Here is a 26,388-nt window from a genome sequence, read left to right on the forward strand (position 1 = left end):
CCCCAAATGGGGTAACAAAAGGTTGAAAATGACTGAAACGAATGAACAACTTTTCCTTTGAGGTCTCCCTCAAATGCTTATTTCTGCATGAAGCCTTCTCTGCCTACTTGTTCTCTAAACTCAGTATTCCATCTTCCACCCTCCTCTCAAAGGGCTCACATTCTAATCAGGGGAGATAACACATATCTGGGGCAGGGAAAGTTCAGCTGCAGGACTAAGCTTGAGAGTCAACTCAGGTACCACCCCCCCATGGGAAGCCCTTTCAGAGCCCTCCCCTCCCCAAATTCTCATGTGTATTCTCGGTTTACATGTTATATCTTCCTAATAAAATGTTAAATTCCTTGACAGTAGACATGTTTTTTTTTGGTTGTCTTTGCAACCTCAACATCTAACATGCAGTAAAGTGCTTAATAAATGCATGTTGAATGAATTGCTAGAGATGAAAGTGATTCTTCTCATTGAAACTCATAATAATTTACAGTACTCACATAAACTTATCACATTCTAAGTTTTATTGTATTTATCTGTATGTATATCTTATCTGCCCCAGCTAGATTCCTTAAGGTAGGGGGCTATGAGTTATTTATATCTGCAATAGCAACTCATATTTCTTTAGTACTTTAATGTTTGCAAAGCAATTTTCTTACAATTCTGTAAGATAGTAAGTACAAGTATTATTATCCCCATTTTACAGATGAGGCAACTGAGGCTCTGAGCGGTTAAGTAATTTGTCTAAGGTTAATTTAGTATCAGAGCTGGTATTCACAACCAGATTCCCTAACTCTATGACCAGAGCTCTATGTGTGATATATACAATTATTGTCTCTCACATGGCCTCTTTAATAGTAAATGTCTGCTGAATAAATGAATTTGAATGGAGCTTTGAGTATTATCTAGATTTTGAGGAAGAGGACAGTAAACATGGACTTACCAGTTATAAAGACTTCAAAATTGAGAACATAGACAAGAAGGGGATTGCTGAGCCTAACGAATATCTATGGAAATAAGCCTGTACTTTATCCATATTTGTATGAATGTGTTTGTACATAGATAACTGCGTGTGAATACAGATATATATGTACATGTCTTGAGGCAGGCTGCTTCATTCCTGACTTTCCTTCCTTCCAAGCATTCAATGAACCAACTACTCTGGCCTCATTCCTCATTACAGTCCCCGAACATGACATTCCATCTCCTGATTTCATTCCTTTACAATGTCTGCTCCCCCCGTCCCAAGAAACACGTCCTGACTTTCATCTCTTAATTTCTTTGGCTTCCTTCCAGAAACAATTTGAATCCCACCTACTGCCAGAGGCCTTTTTTGTTTCCCACAGCTACTAGCATCTTCCACTCAACTTTTACTTGCCATCAACTCTCAAGCTACCGTAGGGCTTACCTTGCCTGTGCCACTCCCTTGAGCTCCCAACACCCTCTCTAGCCACTTACAGCCCTACAGGGCCTTTTCTTACCCAATCCCTTTATACCTAAGGCTTCCAGTTACACACAACTGCCTGACAATCGGGAATAACTTCATCTGAGAGAGAACTGCTATCAACAATAATAATATCCCTGAATTCATTTCTCAATGATGAATATACTTGTGCACCATCATACCTACCCTATCCCAATGATTTTCAACCTCAAGTTGCTGCTGTTGAAATTTCATTCTCCAGCTCCCACTGACCAATCCTTTATTCCCAAACCCCTCCAACACCACTCCACCCCACCACTTTCCAGTCCAAAGCTGCCCAACCCTTTCACCCTACTTTCTGCAATGCCTGCTTAACAGGTAGCACACTTATTTTCATCTTAAATCATTAAACGTTTTTATTTCTTCCTTCCTCCATTTCTTGTACTCACTGAGACCTGGTTCTTTCCTGATGAACCAACTTTCCTGGCTACCCTTTCCAGTATTGGCTGTGCTTTTACTCATGGTGGGGTCCTTGTTCCCTACTGTTACTTTCAGACTTCCCTCAACCACCAACACTCAATAACCTCTCTGCCTTTGAGGTTCATACATTAACAGTATCTTCTAAGTTTTTGTGATCCTTCCCTCCTGGCTCTCCTACCACTTCTTTTCAGTCTCTATTGTTCGTTCTTCATCTAGATGAGAACCACTAACTTTAGGGCTTCAACAAGACTCTGTCCTGGGCTCTCTTCTCTTCCCCCTCTACACTATTTGATGTGGTGATCTCATCAGTTCTCATGGATTCAATTAATCTTTATGATGATGATTCTCAAATTTTTTCATCCAGCTCTAACCTCTCCTGTCATCTAGTCTGGCATCTTCAATTGTCTATTGGTATCTCAAACTGGATGTACTGTACCTTAATACAACTTAAAAATATCCAAAACTGAACTCATTATCCCACCGTCTCCTCCACACACAAACTGTTCCTTCACCTTTACTTTCTTATTACTGTTGAGGACATTACCATCCTATAGTCAACAAGACCCACTCAAAACTAGGTGTCATCCTCAATTCCTCTCTTTCTCTCAACACCCTTCATAACTAACCTGCTGCTTAGTCCTGTTGACCAGACCTTTATAACATCTCTTATATATGCCTCCTCTCCTTTGATGTTGCCACTGGATTAGGAACTCATTACCTCATACCTAGACCATTATAATAGCCTGCTGGTTGGTTTTCTTGCCACAAGTCTCTTCCTACTCCGTCCATCCTCCAGTCAAAATGATGTTCCTTAAGTACAGGTCTAACCACATGACCTCCTTACTCATTACTTACCAGTGGTTCCCTATCACCTAAAGGATCAAATATAAAATCCTCTGTTTGGAATTCAAAGCCCTTCAAAGCCTGTGCCCTCCCTCCTTCCCCCCACCTTTCCCAGTTTTTACTCTCTTTCATGTACTCTGTGATCCAGTGACACTGGCCTCTTGGCTGTTCTTTACATATAGCACTCTATGTTCCAACTTAGCCTTTTCACAGTCTGTCCCTCACCTGACTATTTTGCCTTCTCATCCCTGCCTCCTGGCTTCCTTCAAATGACCTACCTCCTTCAAGAAGCCTTTCCTACTATCCTTTAATCTCAGTGTCTTCCCTCTGAAACTGCCCTGATTTACCTTGTCTACATCTTCTTTCTACAGTCGTTTATTTGCACATTATTCTTCCCATTAGCCTGTGAGCTCTTTGTGACCAGGGACTGTTTTTGGCCTTTCTTTGTATCCCCAGTGTTTCACACAGTGCCTGGCACACAAAAGAGGCTTCATACTGAATGACCCACTCTGTATAGAACTGTCCGTACTTAGTTATTTTCCTAATGTCTCACAATGCCATTAGAAATGCAGCTCCTTAAGGGCACAGGCTGTTTTTGCTTTCTTTGTATCCCCAGCAGTTATCAGTATCTGGCAAGAGTATGTACTCAATAAATGCTCATTGACTTAAATGATCTTTTCTTGGGGCAAAGAGTAGGTTCCCTTCTGTAGTGGTGGAGAGAAAGTTAAGGACTCTTGAACTATGTTTTCTTTATCTGTAAAAGTGAAACTGGCTACATCAAAAAATGTAATGGGATATTGCAGGAGATAAAGGCAAGAAAACCACCTGTCAGGTACATATACTATAAAGGGGTTTCTTTGTCAGACATGGGCTGAACTACTTGGTCTTCCAAAACTGAAATTCTAGGACTTTGTAAAAAACATGCAGGTTGTATCAAATGTTTTATATTCTATACCCTAACAATCAATAATTCTAGGGTTAGAGGTATTTTCTAAGAATTCCATGAATTAGATTAGAAGACCCAAAACAATCATATGATAGAATTCAATACATGAGAGTGATTTTCATAAATATCTTAAACACAGTTAATATTTCAAAAGTAAAGAAAACCTATTTAAAAAAACAACAACAAATCAATAAACGAACAAATCTATAGTTTCACCAGTAGATTACTGAACATCATTGGTTACTAACAGTAGGGGGCAGCAAAAGGATCACTAGTGTTCCCATGGGCATACCCTTTAAGAATGAAGACTAAGAAATGGATGAGTTACAAAACTAAGAACAGTGATTGAGAATTTATAGACTACTTTTTAACAAAAGGCAATCAATAGGAACAATCAAATTTAGGTTTAACTAGATTTTTGAAAAAATATTTACACTCACAAGAGAGAAGGGACTAAAAAGCACAGAATGGGCTTAAACTTCTTAAAAAGAAGGAAACTCAGAATTCTCACTTCACAGAATTTAAATAGAACAAGCTTAGCCAAATGCTGCCAACAGTCTATTTCCTATAGTAAGTGGTTCAGATCCAAAATTCCACAGTTTGCTAATGCAAACATTCCATTTCTGTCTTGGTATAAAAGAAAGCACTCTGGACTGGGAGTCAGGGCACTTGGCTTTTCATACCAGTTCTGTAACTAAATAGCTCTGTGACCTTGAGAAAGTTAGTTTACTCTTGTCAAATAATTCTGCATTTGCAAAATGAGACTAAATGATCTCTAAGATCCTCTTTCAGGTCTATGTGTTAAAGACTCCTTCAATTTAATATGCTGCGCCTAAGTCTTTCCAAGCTTTAACAATCTGTGTTCTCAAACTGTACATTCTACAGTCTCTTCCAGTTTTGATATTCTATGAATCTAGTTGTAGGACATGGAATGATCACGTATGTTTGGAGTTTTAATCATCAGTCAAATAATAGGTATCTGCAAACGGTATTCTTTAAGATATGGTTAAAATCCAAGTAGGCCAGTAGAAAATACAGGGAGTAGGGCACAATGCTAAAATTAAAATCTGGGTAAATACTTACATTCGAACAAAGAGCGACTGTTTGGCTGCAAGACCAGGAGATGAATACTTCTCAACCAAGGCCAAAGTGCTAAAGCCAAATTTATGAATAGGCTCATTGGAATCCAGGGGAGGGAAGTCTGTGTCAACCTCACCGTCGTCCTCAGCAATATGGAGACAATAAGCACTGACGTTGTCACTAGAAGGGAACAGACAGACATTAAATAAGTAAATAAGGCAGGGTAACTAGGGAATGCAAATGAAGGTATGAAAACCTAGAAACCAGACTTGGAGAAAGATGAGGGGGTAGAAGTTGTGCTTCTGATCAGTAAGAACTGATTATTAGCCACAAATCCCACTTCAGTCGGGAGACAAAAATGTTGACGCCGAAAAGGGGAAAAAATTGTGAAAACAGTTTTTAATTTATAGTACTTTATATCTCTTAAAATTCTTTTAAACATTTGTTCATTAAAATTTTGAGTTCCAAATTCTTTCCCTCACTCCACTCCCTGACCTTGAGAAGGCAAACTATTTGATATATATTACAGATGTGAAGTCATGCAAAATATTATTTCCATATTAGCCATGTTGTAAAAGAAAGCAGACCAAAACAAGAAGAAAAAGAAGAAGAAAAATAAAGTAGAAAAAGTATGCATCAGTTCTTTCTCTAGAAATGGATAGTATTTTCCGTCAAGTCCTTCAGAATTGTCTTGTATCACTGTATTACTCAGAATCAATCACAGTAGTTTACAGTACTTTATTCAGCTACTGAATAAATGACTGAGTACCTACTATGTGAAAGTACTTCATGATGGATTCAAAGATACTGAAAACAGCCCCTGCACTCCAGAAGCTTACAGGTCTAATGGGAGAGATAAGACAAGTCCATGAACCCAATAACAACAATACAAGGTAGTTTATAACAAGTGCCACATAAGCAGTAAAGACAGTAACAATACTGATAGCTCATATTTCTGTAGCATTTTACATTTACAAAGTGCGATACTCGGGATAACCCTATGAGGTTATTACATTCATTTCACAAATTAGACCAAGACAAAAGTTAACTGATTTGCCCAAAGTCATATTGCAAGCAAGTGGCAGAGTACTCGAGTTTGGGCCCTTGGAATCCCAAATCCAGTGCTATTTCATCTCAATAAAAATAGTTACTTTTCTACAGCTTCACAGCACTTTCCTGACTACGCTCCAGGGATATAAGTAGTCTAAGTATGGTTATCCCCTTCTTATTGTTGTTGTTCAGTCACTTTAGTCGTAACTAACTCTTTGTGACTCCATTTGGGGTTTTCTTGGCAGATACTTAAGAGGTTTGCCATTTCCTTCTCCGGCTCATTTTACAGGTGAGGAAACTGAGACAAACAGGGGTTAAGTGACTTGTCCAGGGTCATACAACTAATATGTGACTGAGGCTGGATTTGAACTCAGGTCTTCCTGATTCCAGGCCCAGTGCTCTATCCACTGAGCCACCTCACTGCCCTATCTCCATCTTAGAGCAAAGGAAATTGAGATTTAGAGATGAGCTCTTGGATGACTTGGCAGGTCAGTGCCAGAGCCAGGTTCAAATTTAGTTTTTCTGAATGAATCAAGAGTCCTTTGTATTAAGTATGCTGAACATCCTCAATACTCTTTCTATTTCGCTATCTTGCCTCAATGCATAGCACTGTGCTTGGCTGAAGACAAAGTTTAGATGATTCCCATTCCCTAATACAACTTATAGCAATAATGGTAGAGAGAACATACATATGGCAAGCACAATAACTATAACAGATGAATACCAGATTAGTACCAGAGAATAAGTGCAACAATTCAGGAGAAGGGAAAATTGCTTCAAGTCTAGGGTGAGCAAGGAAGATATGTAATAAGTATTATCAAAGCCAAGACTTGAGGGACAAGTTGGAAAACTCCAAGAATATTGTGGGAATAGGGTATAGTACAGTTTGACTAGAGCAGTTAAGATTCATAAAGGGAAGTAATTTTAGATAAGATAGGAAAAGGATAGATCGTGGAAATTCTTTTTTTTTAATTTAACATTTTATTTTTAACCGAAATACAAGTAAAAACAATTACATTCCTTACCCTCCCAAATTTTGAGCTCCAAATTCTCTCCCCTTCTTCCTTTCCCTCCCCTCTCATTGAGAAGGCAAGCAATTTGATATAGGTTATACATGTGCAGTTATGCCAAACATATTCCTCTGTAAATCATGTTGTAAAAGAAGACAAAAACAAAAAAAAAAGAAAAGAAAAGAAAAGAAAAAAGAAAAAACTAAAGAAAAAGTATGCTTTGATCTGCATGCAGACTTCATCAGTTCTTTCTCTGGAGATGGATAGCATTTTTCTTGGATCATTACATAGATGAAAATAGCCATGTTATTCACAGTTGATCATCATAAAATATTGCTGTTACTGTATACAATGTTCTCCTGATGCTACCCATTTCACTTTACATCATGTAAGTCTTTGCAGGTTTTTCTGAGAGCATCCTGATTGTCATTTGTTGCAGAACAATAGAATTTCACCAAGTTGTTCAGCCATTCCACAACCGATACACATCTCTTCAATTTTCAATTCTCTGACACCACTAAAAGTACTACAATACACATTTTTATACATATAGGTCCTTTTCCTTTTTGTTTTTTATCTCTTTGGGATACAGACCTAGTAGTGGTATTGCTTGGTATGGATGGTATTATAACTCTCTGGGAATAGTTTCATATTGTTCTACACGCAGAGGTTCCCAAACTAATTTGGCCTATCGCCTCCTTTAAAAAAATATTACTCAGAGCCCCCTGGAAATCTACTTTCTTTAACCCTTTAACAGTTTTTTTGAAATTTGTGTCATTTCAAACTACTACGGCTCCCCTGGACCGTTCCAGTGCCCCGCAAGGGGCAGTATCACCCACTTTGGGAACCTACGTAAATTAACACAGAATGGTCGAATCAGAATTTAACTTTACCAACAGGGCCTTCGTGTCTTAATTCTCCCACATCCCCTCCAACATTTGTCAATTTCTTTTTCTTTTATATTAGCCAATCTGATAGGTGTGGGATGGTAGTTCAGAGTTGTTTTAATTTAAATTTCTCTAATCAATAGTGATTTAGAGCATTTTTTCATTGATAGCTTTGATTACTTTATCTGAAAATTGCCTGTTCATGTCCTTTGGTCATTTATCAATTGAGGAATGGCTCATAGTCCTATAAATTTGACTCTGTTCTCTATATATTTGAGAAATGAGGTTTTATCAGAGAAGCTGCTATAAAATTTTTTCACAGTTATGATTACTATGTATTTCCCTCCTTCATATCTCCCCCCTGTTTATTTTCTCTCTCTCTCTCCTCCCCTTCACCCTGTCCATTTTCAAAAGTATTTTGCTTCTGACTTTTACCTCCCTAATCTACTCACTTCTATCAGCTGCCCCTCCCCTCTCTTGTCCCCTTCCTCTCCTACTTTCCATAAGAGATCTCTACACTCACAGACCATGTGAAATTGAATTCCAATGAGAATAAAGTTCATGTGCTCCCCCACCCCGCCCCTTCCTCTATCTTCCCCTCCACTGTAAAAGTTCTCGTGACTTTTTTATGTCAGATAGTTTACTTCATTCTATCTTTCCCTTCCTCTTTTCCTAGTGCATTCTTCTTTCTCATCCCTTAATTTTAGACAATCATCCCATTACATTCAACTCACACCCATTCACCCTGTACATGTATACTCTTTTTAAGTGCCCTAATAATGAGAAAGTTTTTAGGAGTTACAAGTATCATTTTTCTATGTAGGAATACAAACAATTTAACTTTACTGAAACTCTTATAATTCCTCTTTCCTGTTTAGCTTTTTATACTTCTCTTGAGTCTTGTATCTGAAAGTCAAATTTTCTATTCAGCTCTGGTTTTTTCATCAGGAATGTCTGAAAGTCCTCGATCTCATTGGATGTTCATTTTTTCCCCTGAAAGATTAAACTCAATTTTGCTGGGTAGGTGATTCTTGGTTGTAATCCTAGCTCTTTTGCCCTCGAGAATATCATAATCCCTCAGATCCTTTAATGTAGAAACTGCTCAATCTTGTGTTATCCTGACTGTGGCTTTACAATCTGAATTGCTTTGTTTTTAACTGCTTATAAAATTTTCTCCTTGACCTGGGAGCTATGGAATTTGGTTATAATATTCCTGGGAGTTTTCATCTTGGGATCTCTTTCAGGAGGTGATAAATGAATTCTTTTTAAGCTGCTGCTGCTGCTGCTTCTTCTTTTTTTTTTTGGTGAGGCAATTGGGATTAAGTGACTTGCCCAGAGTCCAGGCCCTGTGCTCTATCCACTGTGCCACCTAGCTGCCCCAGATAAATGGATTTTTTCAATTTCTATTTTACTCTCTGGTTCTAGAATCTCAGGGCAGTTTCCCTTGATAATTTCTTGAAAGATAAGTCTAGACTCTTTTTTTGGTTTTGGCTTTCAGGTAGTCCGATGATTCTTAAATTATCTCTCTTGGATATATTTTCCAGGTCATTTCCCCCCAAGTGAAATACTTAACATTTTCTTCTATTTCTTCATTCTTTTGATTTTGTTTTATTGTTTCTTGATGTCTCATAAAGACAGCTTTCACTTGCCCAATTCTAATTTTTAAGGAATTATTTTCTTCACTAAGCTTTTGTACCTCCTTTTCCACTTGGCCAATTCTACTTTTTAAGGAGTTCCTTTCTTTAGTGAATTTTTGTACTTTTTTTTTTCCCATTTGGCCAATTCTGCTTTTTAGGGAGTTCTCTTCAGTAAATTGTTGTACTTCTTTTCCCATTTAGCCAATTCGGTTTTTAAAGGTATTCTTCTCTTCACTGGATTTTTGTGCTTCTTTTACCATTTGGCCTATTCTGTTTTTTAAGCTGTTATTTTCTTCAGTATTTTTCTGTGCCTCCTTTACCAAGCTGTTGACTCTTTTTCATGATTTTCTTGCATCTTTCTCATTTCTCTTCCCAATTTTTCCTCTAACTCTCTTAATTTGATTTCAAAAATCCTTTTTGAGCTCCTCCGTGGCCTGAGGCCAATTCATATTTTTCTTTGAAGCTATGGATGTAGGAATTTTGACTTTGTTGTCTTCTTCTGAGTTTGTGTTTTGATCTTCCTTGTCATGACAGTAACTTTCTATGGTCAGGATCTTTTTCTGCTGTTTGCTCGTTTTTCCAGCCCCCCACTCCCTTTCTTAAACTTTTAACTCTATGCTAATATAGGACTCTGCTTCTGGAGTGGAGAGGAAACCATCCCAAGCTTCAGGTTTTTTGTGTAGCTGTATTCAGAGGTAATTCTGGAGATCTGTCAGTGGTTCTTCCAAAGTGGTGTGATCTAAGGAAAGATGTGCTTATTACTCTTGTGGCCTGTGCTCTACCTGGTCTGTGAGCACTCTACAAGCACTCTTTTCCACAGTGGAACTGTGACCAGGATCTCCATTCCCCTGTAGCCACAAGCTCTGGTATGCTAGTGTTCCTCCTCACCTTCTGACTGAGATCCAGGACTGCAACCCGGATCCAAGTATGGGCAATGCAACAAAGTCCTGCTCCTGGTGATTGCAAAAGGACCCATGTAATCTCCTTCTGACCAATTGGCTGAGAGGTCCAGAAACTGCCACTGCCACCAGTAATTCAGTCACCCCCAAAACCTACTGCTGGTTTGCTGAGATGTGGCCTGCCCTCCCCTCTCACCCCGGTGCAACAGACTTTTCCTGCCAATCTTCTAAGTTGTCTTAGGCTGGAAAACTGTTTCTCCCTATCCGTTTGTGGGTTCTTCTGCTTCAGAACTTGTTTGGGGGCTTTGTTAAAAGTTTTTTGAAGGAGTTTGGGGGAAGATCTCAGGAGAGTCCCTGCCTTTTCTCTGCCATCTTGGCTCTGCCCGCTGATTATGGAGATTCTTGAATGGCACCTTAAGGAACTTAGATTTTATTCCACTGGAGAGTTGTGGAATATTTCTTAAAATTCCACTGATGTTATAGGAAATTAATCTACTGGTAATATATGTGTAGGATAGTGTGGGACAAAAGAAGACTAATAAATTAGACTACTGACAGTTGTGAAATATGAATTAGGTTGGTAGCGTCAGGTATGGATAGGGATAGGTAAGGCTACTCCACAAACCAATACAATTTAAAGAAATATTTTAGAGTGACTATCATGTCATCCTCATTTCTCACCAGGCACTGTGCTAAGCACTGGGGATACAAAAAGAGGCAAGACAGTCCCAGCCCTCAAGAAGCTTACAATCTAATGGGGAAAACGACAAGAAAACAAATATATGGGGTAAGTAAGAAATAATTAAGAGATGGAAGACACTGAAATTCAAAGGGGCTGGAAATAGCTTCCTGGAGAAGATGTGATTTTAGTTTGAACTCGAAGGAAGCCAGAAAAGGCAGTGGGTAAAGAGTAGGAGGAAGAACATTCCAGGTATGGGGGAAAGCCAGAGAAAATGCCCAGAATCAAGGGATAAATTCTCATGTTAATGGAACAGTAAGAATGCCAGTGTCAATGGATAGACAAGTACATGGTAGGGAGTAAGGTTTAAGAAGACTGGAAAGGTAAAAGGGGGTGAGGTTATGAAGGGTTTTGAAGGCCAAATAGATCTTGGAGGTTATAGGGAGTGACTGGAATTGGGGAGGAGGGGAAGTAACATGATCAAACCCTGCATTTTAAGAAAATCCTTTTGGTGGCTGAGTGGAGTGGGGAGAGATTTGAGGCAGGCAGGCCCACCAGCAGGCTATGCAATCCTCCATATATAAGGTGATATGGGCTTACACCAGAGTGGTGGTAGTGTCAAAAGAAAGAAGGGAGCATATTCAAGAGGATTCAAAAGGTGAAATCAAAAGGTCTTGGCAACATTGGATATGGGGGGGTAAGAGATAACGAGGAATTGAGGATGACACTTAAGCTATGAGCCTGAGGGACTGGGAGGATGATGCTGCCCTCTACAGTAATAAGGAAATTGGGGGTGGGAGGAGGGGAATTTAAGGGGAAAGATGACTTATGTTTTACATGCACATTTAAGATGTCTGCTGGACATCCAGTTCAAAATGCCTGAAAGGCAGTTAGATATATGAGATTGGAGTTCAGTAAAAAGGTTGAGGCAGGATGGGTAGACTTGAGAATTATTAGCAAAGAGATAGCAATTACAGCCATGTAAGTTGATGAAATCACCATCTATATTGGTACAGAGGGAGAAGAGAAGAGGGCCCAGGATGGAATCCTGTGTGACAACTATGGTTAGAAGGTGTGATCTGAATGAAGATTCAGAAAAGAAGACTGAGAGGAAGTGGTCGGATAGGTAGGAGGAGAACGAGGAGAGAGTTGTTTTGCTATATTGTTTCTTATGGCAAATCTGCCAGCATTCAATCTAGCTTCCAAAGCATGAAGTATTTTCTAAATATGTGAAAGACAGTATGTTTCTAAACTATGCAGCTTAAATTTGGAGTTTTAATTACATGACTGATGCTTAAATTAATTAATTGCAAAGTGTATGCTAATTGTTTAATTGGTTGCTTGATCTATATAGATCATTTTTTGAATTAAATGAGTTGATTTACAAAGTTTATTGATTGGATGTGACAATGAATTATTTCGCTGACTATCTGATTTGCAATTTTCCCAATTAATTTGCAAACCTTTTAGTCGCAACTGTGCTTATTGAAAGAACTTACTTCAGGTGATCTATACTGAGACTGTCATGACTAAGAAATATTTATTATATAAAACAGCTAATAATGACATTAATATTAATGTAAACTATAAATTTGCTAAATGGATAGCTAACAAGGAAGTAATCCAGCTGTTTGTCATTGTAAATTTTATAAATTCTGCACTGCTACAAGGGAGTTTTAAGGTTTTTCCAAATGGTATCCAAAACATGGAAGTCTTTAACAGTAAAATGCGCTGCTTTCTAACATCCTCTATCTATCCTCTTTCAATGACTTATAACTGAAAAGGTGATAACCCTGGGTTCTCAAAATCAAAACACAAGTTGTGGCAGCTTCTATTCCTGGAAAACCTTTAAAAACGGACCAACCAAAGGACCAGATCTATTGTCCAAGGACTAGTCTAGCTAAGAGCAAAGAGGGTCATCAACAGAATGGTGGTTAAAAAAGAGATAAAAAAAGACTGGCAGCACCAAGTCATGAAGACTGTTTACATCAAAGTATGGAGGAACTGCAATCTGCACTGGCACAAGAAACAACTATAGTAATGGTAGATGGCAGAGATGGTAGGACTTTTGAAGTACTGGAATGTCATCACCGTGTAGCAATGTTCATATCTCTTATGTCTTATTTTGCTTTATAGCTTTCATATTATTGAATAATAATGCCCATTACAATTTTAGCCAGATTTAAACTTACAATTTTTTCCCTTAAATCCAGGCTAAATTTGCCTCTGCAACTTCTATACATTGTTCTTACTTCTACTTCCTGATTCCCCCAGCCCTTTAAAAATTTGAAGAGAGTTATCATGACCCCCAAATCTTACCTTCTCTAAACTAAACATCCCCATTTCCTTCAACTGATCTTCACATGGCAAGATCTTAAGGTCCTTCTCCATTCTGTTCCTATTCCTCTGGTTGCACTCCCATTTACCAACATCCTTTCTCAAATGGGGTACCCAGAACTGAATAGTACCTACCTCACCCCAGACACTATACTTAATATTACACTTCCAATCCAATGAAACTCCCAGAACTTTGTCAGACCACCTGCTATCTGGTCACATTTCTCTCTACCTCATACCTGTGAAGGTGATTTTTGAAATCCAAGTCTTAAGAATTTATGTCTCTCCCAAAGTTTAATGTACCCTGATGAAAACTTTTTGTATCTTGACTCTGACATCCAAAATGTTAGCTAGCCCTCCTGGTTATAAATTATCTGCATACCTGATTAGCAAGCTACCTACCCCTTCATCAAAGCCACTGATATAAAAAAGTGAGAAACAGCCCAAGGACAGATCCCTGAAGCACTCCATTAAAGACTAACTTCCAAGTTGACCCTGGACCATTAATGTCTACTCTTAGGGTAGGTCAATCAATTCAAGAAACTTATATTTAAAAATCTTATTGTTATGGGTATCTTTTTTAAAAAGCCATTACCACATTATTGAATACACCTTGCCCTGCCCATACCCAGCAAGTTATTCCTTTTAACAAAGCTTTTAAAACAAAGGAAAAAAACAGTCAACAAAACCCACCAATATATCAACTGAGTCTGACAATACAACAACTGTTATTTCTCCCTGGAGTAGATGCCTAGCAATAACATCTCAGGGTTAGCAGTTCTGTCCTAGACCTTCTCATTGCATTCTACTTCACTTAGGAAACTCAGAAAGGGAGTTCTTCCACACACTTTATATTTTTCAGGTTTATCAAACACTGGAGTTACTGAGTTTGATTTGTCCTGTTCTTCTTTTTCTAACTCTGATCTACTTTTCTACTTTTAATCAGTGTTGAATAGTACTGAAGATTAAAAACATCAAACATACATTCTGATGTTCCCTCAAATACCGTGTCTTTTCAGTTTCTCAACCTCATCTCCTATACCACCACAAGCATACACAGAACCACTCTTCATCTAACTATTATCTTCAAGTGTCCCACATTTCTATGATCAGCAATTCGGAAATTCCTTTATCTGATCATAACCTCTTATTATTCCCTCTTACCATGTCTCAATCCTCCTAAACCTATTCTTTGTCCTCACTGTGACCTCGAGTCCCTCCGCGCTTTAGTCCTCAACCCTAGGCCAGCTCTGCTTTGACTGTACTTTCCTCTTGACCTATAGTTAACCTGTTCAATTTTAGACTCTCCTTTCTAATCCATAGCTCTCTAATTACCACTCAGGTTTAAAAAAAAAACAAACCAACTACAGATTACTCCCCGGGGCAGCTAGGTGACACAGTGGATAGAGAAATGGGCCTGGAGTCAGGAAGACCCAAATTTAAATCTGGCCTCAGACACTTAATAGTTGTGCGACTTGAGGCAAGTCATGTAACCCTATTTGCCTCAGTTTCCTCATCTGTAAAATGATCTAGGGAAGGAAAAGGCAAACCATTCTAGTATCTTTGCCAAGAAAACCCCAAATGGGGTCACAAAATTGGACACAATTGAAAATGACTGAACAACAAGATTACTCCATCATCTGTTCCTCTGCTCCTACTCATGTAATGCTCAATAGTACTAGAGGAAATTTATTCAACTGTGCTGACTGAATTCATTAAAAACTGATGTGATCTAACTTCAACTAAACTTTTGTCGAGGCAGGGCAATCTTTTTATTTCCTTCCCTCTTGAGCAATTTTTTATTGTATTCCCCAGAGCAGCTGTTCCAAAGCTTCGCTCCTCAAATTTCCCACACCACTCTCTTCCCCCTATCCTCTCAGCAGAGGCCCTCACCTCCATGCTTTACTGACAAAAGTGAGATCATTTTCCTTGGATATCTTCTCCCATAATTTATATTTCCAAACCCCTGACATTCCCTACTCTCCTGCTAAGTTAAACTAGTTCTTAGAAGACAATCACAAGGTTTGTTACTAGGTCCACACTCAAAGACTTGATACAATTTGCCAGAGTTCAAGGTCTACTGAGCAGCACGGTATAGCAGACAGAGGAGGGCCCTGAGAGTCAGGAAGGCCTGAATTCAAGTCTTTTCTATGAAACATAACAGCTGAATTACTTTGGCCAAGACACTTAACCTTTGAGTGCCCCCCTCCCGCCATCTCTCTAAGACTACTATCATCAGAACAATTGATGATTTCTATTAGTGTAAGGATTTTCTTCACTCAGAGCTCCCTGAACAAATGGAATCATAATTCCAAGTCAAAAACAAAACAGAACTAAATGAGAGAAAAAAAAAAACTGCCAAAAACCAATCTTTGCATACAGTCCATGTTGCAATGAAGAACCAAAGGAAGAGTTAATTAAGCAGATGATTGCATTAATGACATTTACAAATCTACAATCATATTAATCTATGGGAGAGAAAATTGCAGTAACAACTTAAAGCAGGGACTCTATAGTCAAACTGTGCAACAGTGTCTATAGTGCTCTATACAACATAGACAATGTAGTGAGCACTAAGCGGTTTAAGAGGAAGACAGATATAACTGATGGAGTTACCTACTGAAGGCAGCAAATATTTATTACTGTGTAAATCAACATAAGGGAAGTCTATAATTCCCATGTGTCACTGAGGTTTCAAGGGCTAATGATGCATGGCAAGTAGCAGGCATAAAACCAAATGTTTCTATTTCAACAGGCATTTTGTTTTGTTTGAATTTGAAAATTCCAAACCAAACAAACTCAACAAAAGGTCTGGAAACTAAAAGGCCAATAACCAAACTCTATTATTCATTCAAATCTAACACATGAAATGTAAATGATGTACAAATTCATTCCATAAGAAAGCCTCAAATAGCTGCAAAGATCCATTATTACTGCAACTTATATTTTTATAGTACTTTATAAGGTATAATCTTTACAAAGACCCTGTGAGGTAGAAGTTTTTCACATAACCCAAGATTCCACTGACTTTTCTGTACAGGTTGGTAAAATAGCTATCTAATTCTAAATCTCAGAGAGAGAGCTGACTAAAAATACTGAAATGTGCATTGATTATTTAAGGAATCAGTAAGGAAGAAAGTAACAAAACTTCCATGATATTCTGATCTGGGAAAATGCTATTGTGTCTAAATCAGTGATAATGTACATAATAAAAGACAGTTCTGTCACAATGCATTCACAATGAATCAAGGCTACTTTAGGTCCCTCAAGAATCTATTATTGCATTAATATTCTCTGAATTGACATATTACAACCCCTCCAGGCCTTAGGAGATAGTTTTCATGAGTTGTTGGGGGCCAAAGAAATGTATTCCCTGATGGCCATCTTCAGGTGACAAGCTTCTCTACACTTAGTTAGGAGGGGCCTGAGAAAGTACACAGTCTACTGCTAGAAAATCACTCAAAACCTTCCCAGATCTGTGTATGCTCTACAGACTTTATACCTTTGATAGCACAACATTCAAGAACCTAGAGTCTTCTACAGCCAAGATAAAGAACCAAGGAACCCTGCATAAAATGAGATAATTACTCTACTTAACAGAAAAACAAACAAACAAAAAAAAGCACCCTAAGCCCAAGGGTATGGAAAAAATAGATTGTGGAATGTAAAAGATAGATGGGATTGTAGAATGATGAATGACAGAATACATAACAGAATCCTACAAATAAAAGAAAGCTTAGTGCCTCGTCATTTTATAGATTTGAAAACTAAAATCCAAAAGGGAATTTATTTGCCCACGTTCAGAAAGACAGTCAATGAATGGTACAGCTGAAAATATAATTCTAGCCTTCCAATTCACTGGCCAGTGTTCCTTTTAGTATAGCAAGTTGTCAATGGTTGCAAAATTACATTTTATAATCAAGAGCTAATCTGGCTGTTCTAAACTGACAGAAATCTCAGATAGTATGCACATTTTGGAATTAGCTAATGTAAATCTACATATGGAAATTCAAGCACATGAAGAGAAACCCCCTAGATTTCTACCAAATGTGATCTGACAAGTTCAATTCACATGCTGATGAAAATGAACACTTACCAGGAAGAAAACAAAAATTACTTAAACATAACAACCATCAGAAGATTTGATTTGTTATTGTTTCTTTCCAAACTAAAAATAAAAGAACAAATAGTTCTGCAGTGTTTGGGCCTCCAGTTATCTAGTGTTTATTTATTGGTGTTCATTTTGAAACCAGAGTCAATAGTCATGGTGTACAAGTCACTAGTTAGCAACCAAAAGGTCCAATGGGTAATGGCTCTACAGTTCATGTGTAAGAGGCCAGAAACAGGACTGGATAAAACCGTCAAGATTTCCTTTTTGCAAGAACAAAAACTCTCCACAAAATGGAAAGCTAAAATGGATATAATTTGCATAATCAGCACTGTCAACCCCCAGCTAAATCACTCGGGAATGGGCAGTCAACTCTTTATGGTAAAGAACCTGCTGACAGATGATAAAACACTCACATTCTTTTAACGATAAGAATGGCTAAACTGTGTTCTTTTGTGCGTTGGGCATACTTCACTGCAAGTCAAGATGACCACAGTGTGACTTTTGGCTTTGTCATTAAGCTGCATAAGGATGGACAAACAAAAGTAACTTTCCTTCTCTTCACATCCTTTTCCTTATCTGTAAAAGAGGAACATTAATATTTGCAACACAGATTCCAAAGTTCACCTCTGACACTTCCCCACAGAGACTACCCAGAGTTCTCAAAGGCTATGACAAGGAAGCAAGAGCTCTGCTAGGTTCTACTTATGTGGAAAAGAGTTTTAGTATAAATCCAGTGAAAGATTTTGTGACTCTGGAGCAAGGACTAGTCTAAGTACAGAGATGTGTATTACCAGAATACCCATCATCACAGGACAAATTGTTTGTACCACAGCAACTCTTGGTGACAATTTGCTAAAGGGCTATAGGAGCACACGTGGAATATTCATACTGATGAAATGGTAGAAATTTTGAAGCGTTAAAAAAGAGCTACTCTCTATCTCACAGAGCTATAAGGAAAATACTTAGTAAACTATGAAGTGCTGTAGAAATGGGAACTGTTATTTGAAACAATCAGGATTTTATGAATGTACATACTTTTACTAATGATACACACACTCATCCACTAAAATTCCCATGCATGTTTTCCTATGATTCCTCCATAAAAGCAGACCTGGGTTCAATCTCTATTCAATACAAATTTATTTTAGATGAAGCCCAAACTTAAGGAACTGATGGTGGAACAACATATATTCACTTTACAGATCAGCAGATTAAAACTATAGGGATCCCAAATGACCGTGCTGTTCTTGCTTCCACAACTACCTAAGACTTCTCAATCACCTCTGCTGTAATGATTTCAGCTAAATTCTCACAACTGGTTAATGTTGATAACTATGGACTTTTCACAGGGCTCAGTATTATATGGATACAGAAACAACCTTTATCCATGCAATCAGCTGTCAGTGAAGCAATAAATCACTAGGCAGGGAATAGAACAAAGACACAACTAACTTCTTGATTCTTGTTAAGAGTTATGACATGAGACTGAGGGAAAAGAACATCAGACTAGAAGTCGAGAGACCTGGATTCTTGTCGTGGCTCTACCTCAAACTCTAAGGAAAGTAACTTTACCATGAAAATGTTTAGTTTCCTCATCTGTAAAATGAGGGACTTGGAGTAGATAACCTCTAAGGTGTCCTTCTCCTAATATCCTAAAGGTTAATCTGTTTTCCAGTAGCTGCAGTGGATTAAAGAATCCTAAGGCTCAGAACGAGAAGAGACTTCAGAGAGTACTGAGTCCAAAATTCCTCTTTCAAGAGATGAGCAAACCAAGGCCTAGAGAGGTTAAGTGACTGCTCAACTAGGGATACAACCTTTCATGGGGAAAGCCTTTCATGCAGGGATAACATGATCTAATCAAAGTCATCTGCTTTTTCAGGTCCTGTATTTAACATCGTAGTTTCTCTCTCTCTCTCTCTCACTCACACACACACACACACAACCACCCCCTTCTTCTTCTGAGGCTACTGTTCCTCACACTTCTGGTACTCATTCTTCCAGGCCCACTGAGTTACTAAGAGCTGCTATGCGTAGGCAGTGGAGGGCAGATGGATACAAGGTAAAAAAAAAAAATGAAATATGTTGTCAAATGAGATGTTGGACGTAAAGTACTTTGCAAAATACAAAGTGCTATATAAATATTAACTTCTATCATCATTATTATCATTATCACCATTATTATTAATCTAAGTATAGCTAAGAAACACTCTAATTCATTCTGCCTATGATGTTACCCTGTTCCACAGGGTAGAACACTTTCCAGGGAGTGAAGGAGGGAGGCAGGAATTTATTAAGCACCTACCCTGTGCCAGGCATTGTGCTAGGAACTTTACAAATATCATCTCATTTGATCTTCACAACAACCCTGGATGATAAGTGCTATTATTATCCCCAATTTACATTTGAGGAAACTGAGGCAGACAGGTTAAATGACCTGTCCAGGGACACAGAGCTAGGAGGTGTCTAAGACTAGATTTAAACTCAGGTCTTTTGGACTCCAGCACTACCACTCTATCTTCTTTATCACCTAGCTGCCTCTGAGCTAGACATTTTTCTTGACCACACTAAAATCCTACAGGGAACTCACTAATTCAACTAACAATTTGGCCACCTCTGAATGTGTCATCCACAAATCTAAAAGGTTGGAAAGCACCAAATAAGGAAAGGTTCCAACAGAATTAAATTCCAACAGTATTGTCAAAGGTGTTCCACAATACTATGTTACAGAAGGGAGGGCCCTGCAAGAGTGTTATGTTACTTTTGGCAAAGAAAAATCCATTGATGCACAACGGCAGAAATTGATTTCAAGAGGCTATGGGTATATCTAGTATATTCAAAGGGGTCTGGGTAATTAAAAGCAAATCTGAATCAGAGAATAACCTTACAGAGACTGATTTTGGGAAGAGGCAGTATAAAGCAGTGGAGAGTCAGACCTATGTTAAAATCTTGGTTCTGTGAAATCTTTCTTCTCTATATACAAGGCGATCATCTATAAATACAAAGCTTACAGAACTTTTGGGAGGATCAAAAACACATATATTACATAAAGCACTTTTTATCTCTTGGAAATTTTATACAAATGAAACAACGAATAGCCTCACTAACAAATTTCAACTAATTAAACAGGACCTTTTTCTAACAACCTATACTCCCTGTTTCACTTCCAATCAATCCAAACCCAAAGCTACCATCAAAAGAGATGTTGTGTAATGGGAAGGCCACTAGCTTTGAGGTCCAGGGACTTGGGCTCTTGTTGCAGCCTTGACAGAAATACAATTCAACAAACACTTATGACACGCTTGCCTAGTGTTAACTAAATAGTTGAGTGCTATGCTAATAACTAAATAAATGAGTAACCTCTGGACAGTTATTTCTCCTTTCTGGTATCAGTTTCCTTACTTCTACAATGAATGAAGACTACATGTTACCCAAGGTCCCATCAAGCCTGAAGGGCTCTATAAAGCATATGGGAAAATTTCCTATTACTTAGTTTCAAAAGAAGCATTAAGATGCTTCATATACTGGATTCTCCTAAACTGGCAGGCTTCAAACAAATGTTGGATGACTACTCGTAGAGCTGTTGTAAACAAGATCTCTGCTCTCATATGAGGCTTAGGCCATATGAGATCTTAGGTCTCTTCTAAATCTAAGATTCTGTCATCCTAACATTGTTCTAAGTCCCTTGTCTTAGAATTGTACAAGATTTCTTCCAGCTCTAACTTTCTAGAATTCATAAGCATCTTATAATATTCAATTTTATGCTCTTGAGAATGAGGGTCCTTGTCTTTCTGTATCTCCAAATTTGATGCAGTACTCTGAATGCATAGCAGGTGTTCAATAACCCCCAAACTACTCATAAAGGTTTAAATAGAAAGCTTTTAAAAATGTATAATATTTTGGTTAAAAATAAAGTATGCTGGCTCCAAATTCTCTCTATGTTATAGTTATTTTCAAACATGAAGATAGCTGGGTCTTCATGACATTAAAACAATGCTTCAGAGAAAACCAGGAAGAATTCTATGAACTGATGGAGAACATGGTGCATAGAAGTAGAAAAACTTATGCCAACACTATAGAGAAAAACATTTTTAAAGACCTCAGGACTTTGATTAATGCAATGACAAACTGTGAATCCAGAGAAATGAGGATGAAACACCTTCCACCTCATGTCAGAGGCGATGAACTTAACATGCAGAAAGACATCTAGACATCTTCAGGCACGACCAATGTGAGAATGAGTTTTCCAGGACTGAACGCATATTTAAGTTGAAAGTCTGGTTGATTATTTTTTGTTCAATTGGGGGTAGATTACAAATGCAAGTAAAACTAAATGATTTTCTAAAAAAAATCAAGAAAGCATAAAATTTAAAACTTGAATCTCAAGACATTACATTATCTTAAAAGTGAAGAGGAGGAAGAAACAAATGCTCAATGAGCTATTCTGAGTTTAAAAAATGAAAAACTTGGTGGATGCTTGTAATAAGTACCATACATATCATCCCAAGAAAAACTATTTCCATCATAACCTTACATGTCAATGTACTTATTCAAAGATCTGCCGAGTTTTAGTTTGTGCATGGCTTTATACTTAAAGTTACTCTGAACTTAGAATGTATAACTAACAATATTCTTATTTATTCAAGAAGCTTTTACTTAAGGATACTTAAACAAAATTTCACAAGAAATTTTATTTTGGACACTAAGTACGTATGCCACAACTGGAAAGAATACACTTCCATAAATATAAATGTGAATGTTTTTATATGGACTTTTACAATAATTTACTCAGATGGTTATTGAAAACAGTGAGTAAAAATAAGATGGAGGGAAATTCACAAATAGTAACCATAACTTTGAATGTGAATGGGATGTTTATAGCAGCTGTCTTTGTGGTGGCAAAGAACTGGAAATTGCAGGGATCCACATCAACTGAGGAATAGCCGAACAAGTTGTGGTACATGGTTGTGATAGAATAATACTGTGCTATAAGAAATGATGAACTCATTGCTCTTAGAAAAACAAAGAAAGACTTGCACAAAATGATGAAGAGTGAAGTAAGTAGAACCAAGAAAACATCATATACAGTAACAGTAATATTGTTTTAAGAATGACTTAGAGCAACTAAGTCATTTTGATCATAAATAGAAAAGTTTAAAATTAAGAAAGATACTATCTGCATCCAAGAAGTGATAAATATTAGTATGTATAAAATAATTTTACATATTATATATATACACCTATTTGTGTCTAACTGTAGCTATCTCTAGGGCAGGAAAAAAAGAAAAAAAAATTACGTGCTAACTTTGTTGTATGTTTGGAGGGAATAGTAAGTTGTACATAACAGATCTGTAGTTTCATGTGCAATCATCTTTTTTACTGTACTGTGTTATGTATGGAAATGCTTGCTTTGTTCACTGAATTGGGAGGTAATGATGTCACCAAGCAAGGGCACAGAGAGAAATGAGAAGAGGGTTTAGGTTAGAGCCTTGGATTACACCCTTAGACTCATACCCATGTTAGAGGGTGTGATATGGATGACAAACTAGTAAAGGAGAATGAGAAGAATTTATTCAACAGGTAGATCACTAGGAAAGAAGTCTGGGAAAACTCAGAGAAGAAAGTATATCCAAGAAGAAAGGGTGGTCAACAGTGTCAAATGCAATCAAGGAAGAAGAGGATTGGGCGAAAGAGTCATTGAATTTGGTAGTAAAGCGAGTACTAGTACCTTTAGAAAGAACAATTTCAGTTACAAAGTAAGAAAGTGAGATTGTAGATGATTGAGAAGAGAGTGAGAGGAGAGGCAGTTGGGGTACCAAGTACAGAATGTTTTTTGAAGTAATGTGACTGATAAAGGGAAGAGAGATGTAAGCTGATAACTAGCAACAATGGTAGAATGTAATGAAGGTTTTTTCAGGATGAAGGCAGAAATGAGTTTGCTCTACCAATTTACTGACAGATACCTTTTTTGAAGCTACTTATTTTCAGACTACTCATCAGAAGGACAAATACTGAATCTAAAGCTTAAATACTTTAGGCATATGATGAGAAGACAGGATTCACTGGAAAAGATCCTGATGATGGGAAAGATTGAAGGCAAAAGAAAAAGGGGACAACAGAAGATGAGATAGATAGATAGTGTCTGGGAAGCAATGAATATGAGTTTGGACAGGCTTTAGAAGACAATGGAAAATAGAAGGGCATGCCATGTTATGGTCCATGGTGGTCACAAAGAGTTGGACACAACTGAATGAATGAACAACAACATTTTGGTTTTCTAGGCCTTCTCTTATAATTCCTGTATAGATAACTACCAGAGATCCTGTTTATAGTTCAGCAATACAGTTAATGCAAAGATGGCTAGAGGTCAGGAGATCTGGATTCAAATTTTAACTTCCACACATCTTTGTGGTGTTGGGCAAATCACTGAACTCATCTTCCTTGATCTTCCTTGTATAATGGGGAACATAATCCTCATAATATCTTTCTCTTAGCATTAATAATGATAATGACAACACCCAGCACATACATAGAACATTAAAGTTTACAAAGCACCTTACACGTGTTATCTCATTTGATCCTCACAATAGTCCAGTAACAGGTGCTATTATTTTCTATATTCTATCGATAAGAAAACCAAGGCTGAGAGAAATTAAATTGCAGTCACACAGCTAGTAAGTATCTGAGGAAGGATTCAAACTCTATCCATTGCATCACCTAGGTGCACTGAAACTAGGGTTGTTATGCAGAAAGTGTAAAACTGAAAATTCTATACTTGTGAAGTACTGTGCTTATCAGTGATTTTTTACAGGATAACTTAATAAAGCACAGTTGGTGACAATGTTAACATGAATACTAAAAAGCATGATTCATTGGAGATAACTTGCTGAGAAAAAAGGGTTGATGGTACTTCAATAAATGTGTATAAGGAAAGAAAGGATACAGGAACAGAAGCATGAGGCATACAATAAAAATAATACTTCAAAGATCCATGATTTCATTAAGGGGAGCTCCCTCCACTGATACAGATCAAAACACACCTCACACCTAGGAGGGCACTGTTCTGGCTGCTTGGCCTGAAAAATCCATCCCCCAATAATCCTTGCTCTGGGGATGAGGTCTCCTCACTAGTGCAACACCAGCCTCGCTAACCACTATACACTCCCTCTCTAGGATGACACTTGAAATTTTTCCAGTCCAGCAGGATCTACAAAGCGCACATTCTGTAGAGATAAGTCAAGAACTCAAGAAAGGCTCATGCTTAGGATGAGGCATCAAAGCAGAACTTTAATAGTTCCTGTTTCTATAGCATTCTCCTTAATACAACCCTGGGAAGTAAAATAGTACAAGCACTGTTATTACTATTTTCCAGAGGAATAAAATGTGACTTACAAAAGAAAAATGATATTCTCTAAGCCAAATGATTAAGTATTAGGGCCAGGACTCAAAAACAGATCTTCAGACTGAATGAGAGGAGGTCCCTATGTCCCAGTGAATTCACTCTATACAAGGAGGAAAAAATGCATGGAGGTAAAGAAAGAATTACAGATGGATAGACAGGATGGGTTGGCTACTCAAATGAATTTGTGAACACATCATTTCAGCAATTACTTCCAATGACTCAGATCACAAATGCAATCACATTTGCCGAACCTATAAAATTTTGTCCAATCCTTTTAAAAGCTCACTACAGAGAATCCACCTGACAAGTCAGAGGCCTTCCTCAATTTATCCTGACACTGTAATGGTACCCATGGAGTACTCTGCCATTCCTTCTTCTTGACACATGGTCAACCAATCTCATCTTCCTATTATACAATTCCTTAATGATATGTTTTACTCCTGTTCTTTAGAATTCCTCTTGGGTTATATGTTTAGCCTGCTCACATCCATCATGCCTTTCCACGGCTATACATATGATGCTCATTTTTCTTTCTTCAAAGGCAGTTATCTTCTATGTTTTATTGTTTTAAAACAATACCAACAGAAAGTTAATATTGAAAAGGTGGACCTTTGCTTTTGTGGAAACTTGGGAGAAAAAGTACAAGAGCTTTTGTAATTTCCCAAAAGCTATAAATCCTCTCTCTGCCTTGTGTTAAATGCTGGATTCAATGTGTTATATAGTTGTACTACCTGTCCCAGATATACATATTATTGGACAAGTCCTATATAGTGACAATCCAAATGCATACTGAAATCGAGGAGTAGACATTCTTTCTCTATTTGGCCTTATGTGTTTGGAAGAACATACCAAACTTCTTTAAGTAATCATGGGTCTCCTCAGCCCAATGTCACCCACAAACAGGTGTATCTCCTCACTATGTGAGCAGAATCCATCTTTGAACTGAATTCCTTACTGGATCTCACTCATACTTACGGTGAATATGTTTGGCAGGCATTACATCTTTGTTTTATGTCTCATCTGATGTCTATTTTCAGATAACAGGCCTATTTCTGTTAGTATATTTTCAAAAGATTCTTAATTTATTTTGATGTACAGTTGGGAGACACCTTGTTGCAAAACAGTCTATAAAGCAGCATTTTTTTCTACCAAGTCAAATGGGTTTTTCCCATAATTAACAAACAATAAACATGAAGTTTTTATATTCTCTATATCTTTCATTTAATTGTGAAATGGTAAAAATATGGTCCACTGTTAAATATCACTTACAAAGGTCTAGTTGATTCCTACTAATAACTCATATCAAGGATGCTCATAAAGTGTCTGCAAAGATAGGAAGTATAAATACAGGTCAATAATTATTGATATTCTGTTGGTTGCTTTATGGAAATAATTAATAAGGTCCAAGATTTTTTTCCATCCCTTGGGTATTTCTCTTCCTTTGGATACGTTGTATATTGGTCCCTTAACACCCTCACAACTATATCATTTCTAGCCCAAATCACCTCTCTACATACGTGGTTGAATTTAGCTCCATTTCATATCTTTCTTCTCTTTAGTGACATTTTTACCTATACTATAAACCATGTGGGACTATAATATCCAAAAGAAATGGGTCA

The 26,388-nt window shown here is 37.6% G+C and overlaps 1 protein-coding gene across 3 annotated transcripts in view; it reads right to left on the reverse strand.

The window, feature by feature from the left end:
* The window catches only part of LOC114047023 (target of rapamycin complex 2 subunit MAPKAP1), a 328,986-nt gene that overhangs the window by 142,029 nt on the left and 160,569 nt on the right, over positions 1 to 26,388 (reverse strand). For all 3 annotated transcript variants that reach the window (XM_027867678.1, XM_027867679.1, XM_027867677.1), the window contains one exon: positions 4,764 to 4,940. In XM_027867678.1, coding sequence (XP_027723479.1) covers positions 4,764 to 4,940 — 177 coding nt within the window. The remainder of the gene's footprint in view (positions 1 to 4,763; positions 4,941 to 26,388) is intronic.

Source organism: Vombatus ursinus, unplaced genomic scaffold, assembly GCF_900497805.2.
Source record: "Vombatus ursinus unplaced genomic scaffold, bare-nosed wombat genome assembly UNPS02014786.1, whole genome shotgun sequence".
Taxonomy (NCBI): Eukaryota; Metazoa; Chordata; class Mammalia; order Diprotodontia; family Vombatidae; genus Vombatus; species Vombatus ursinus.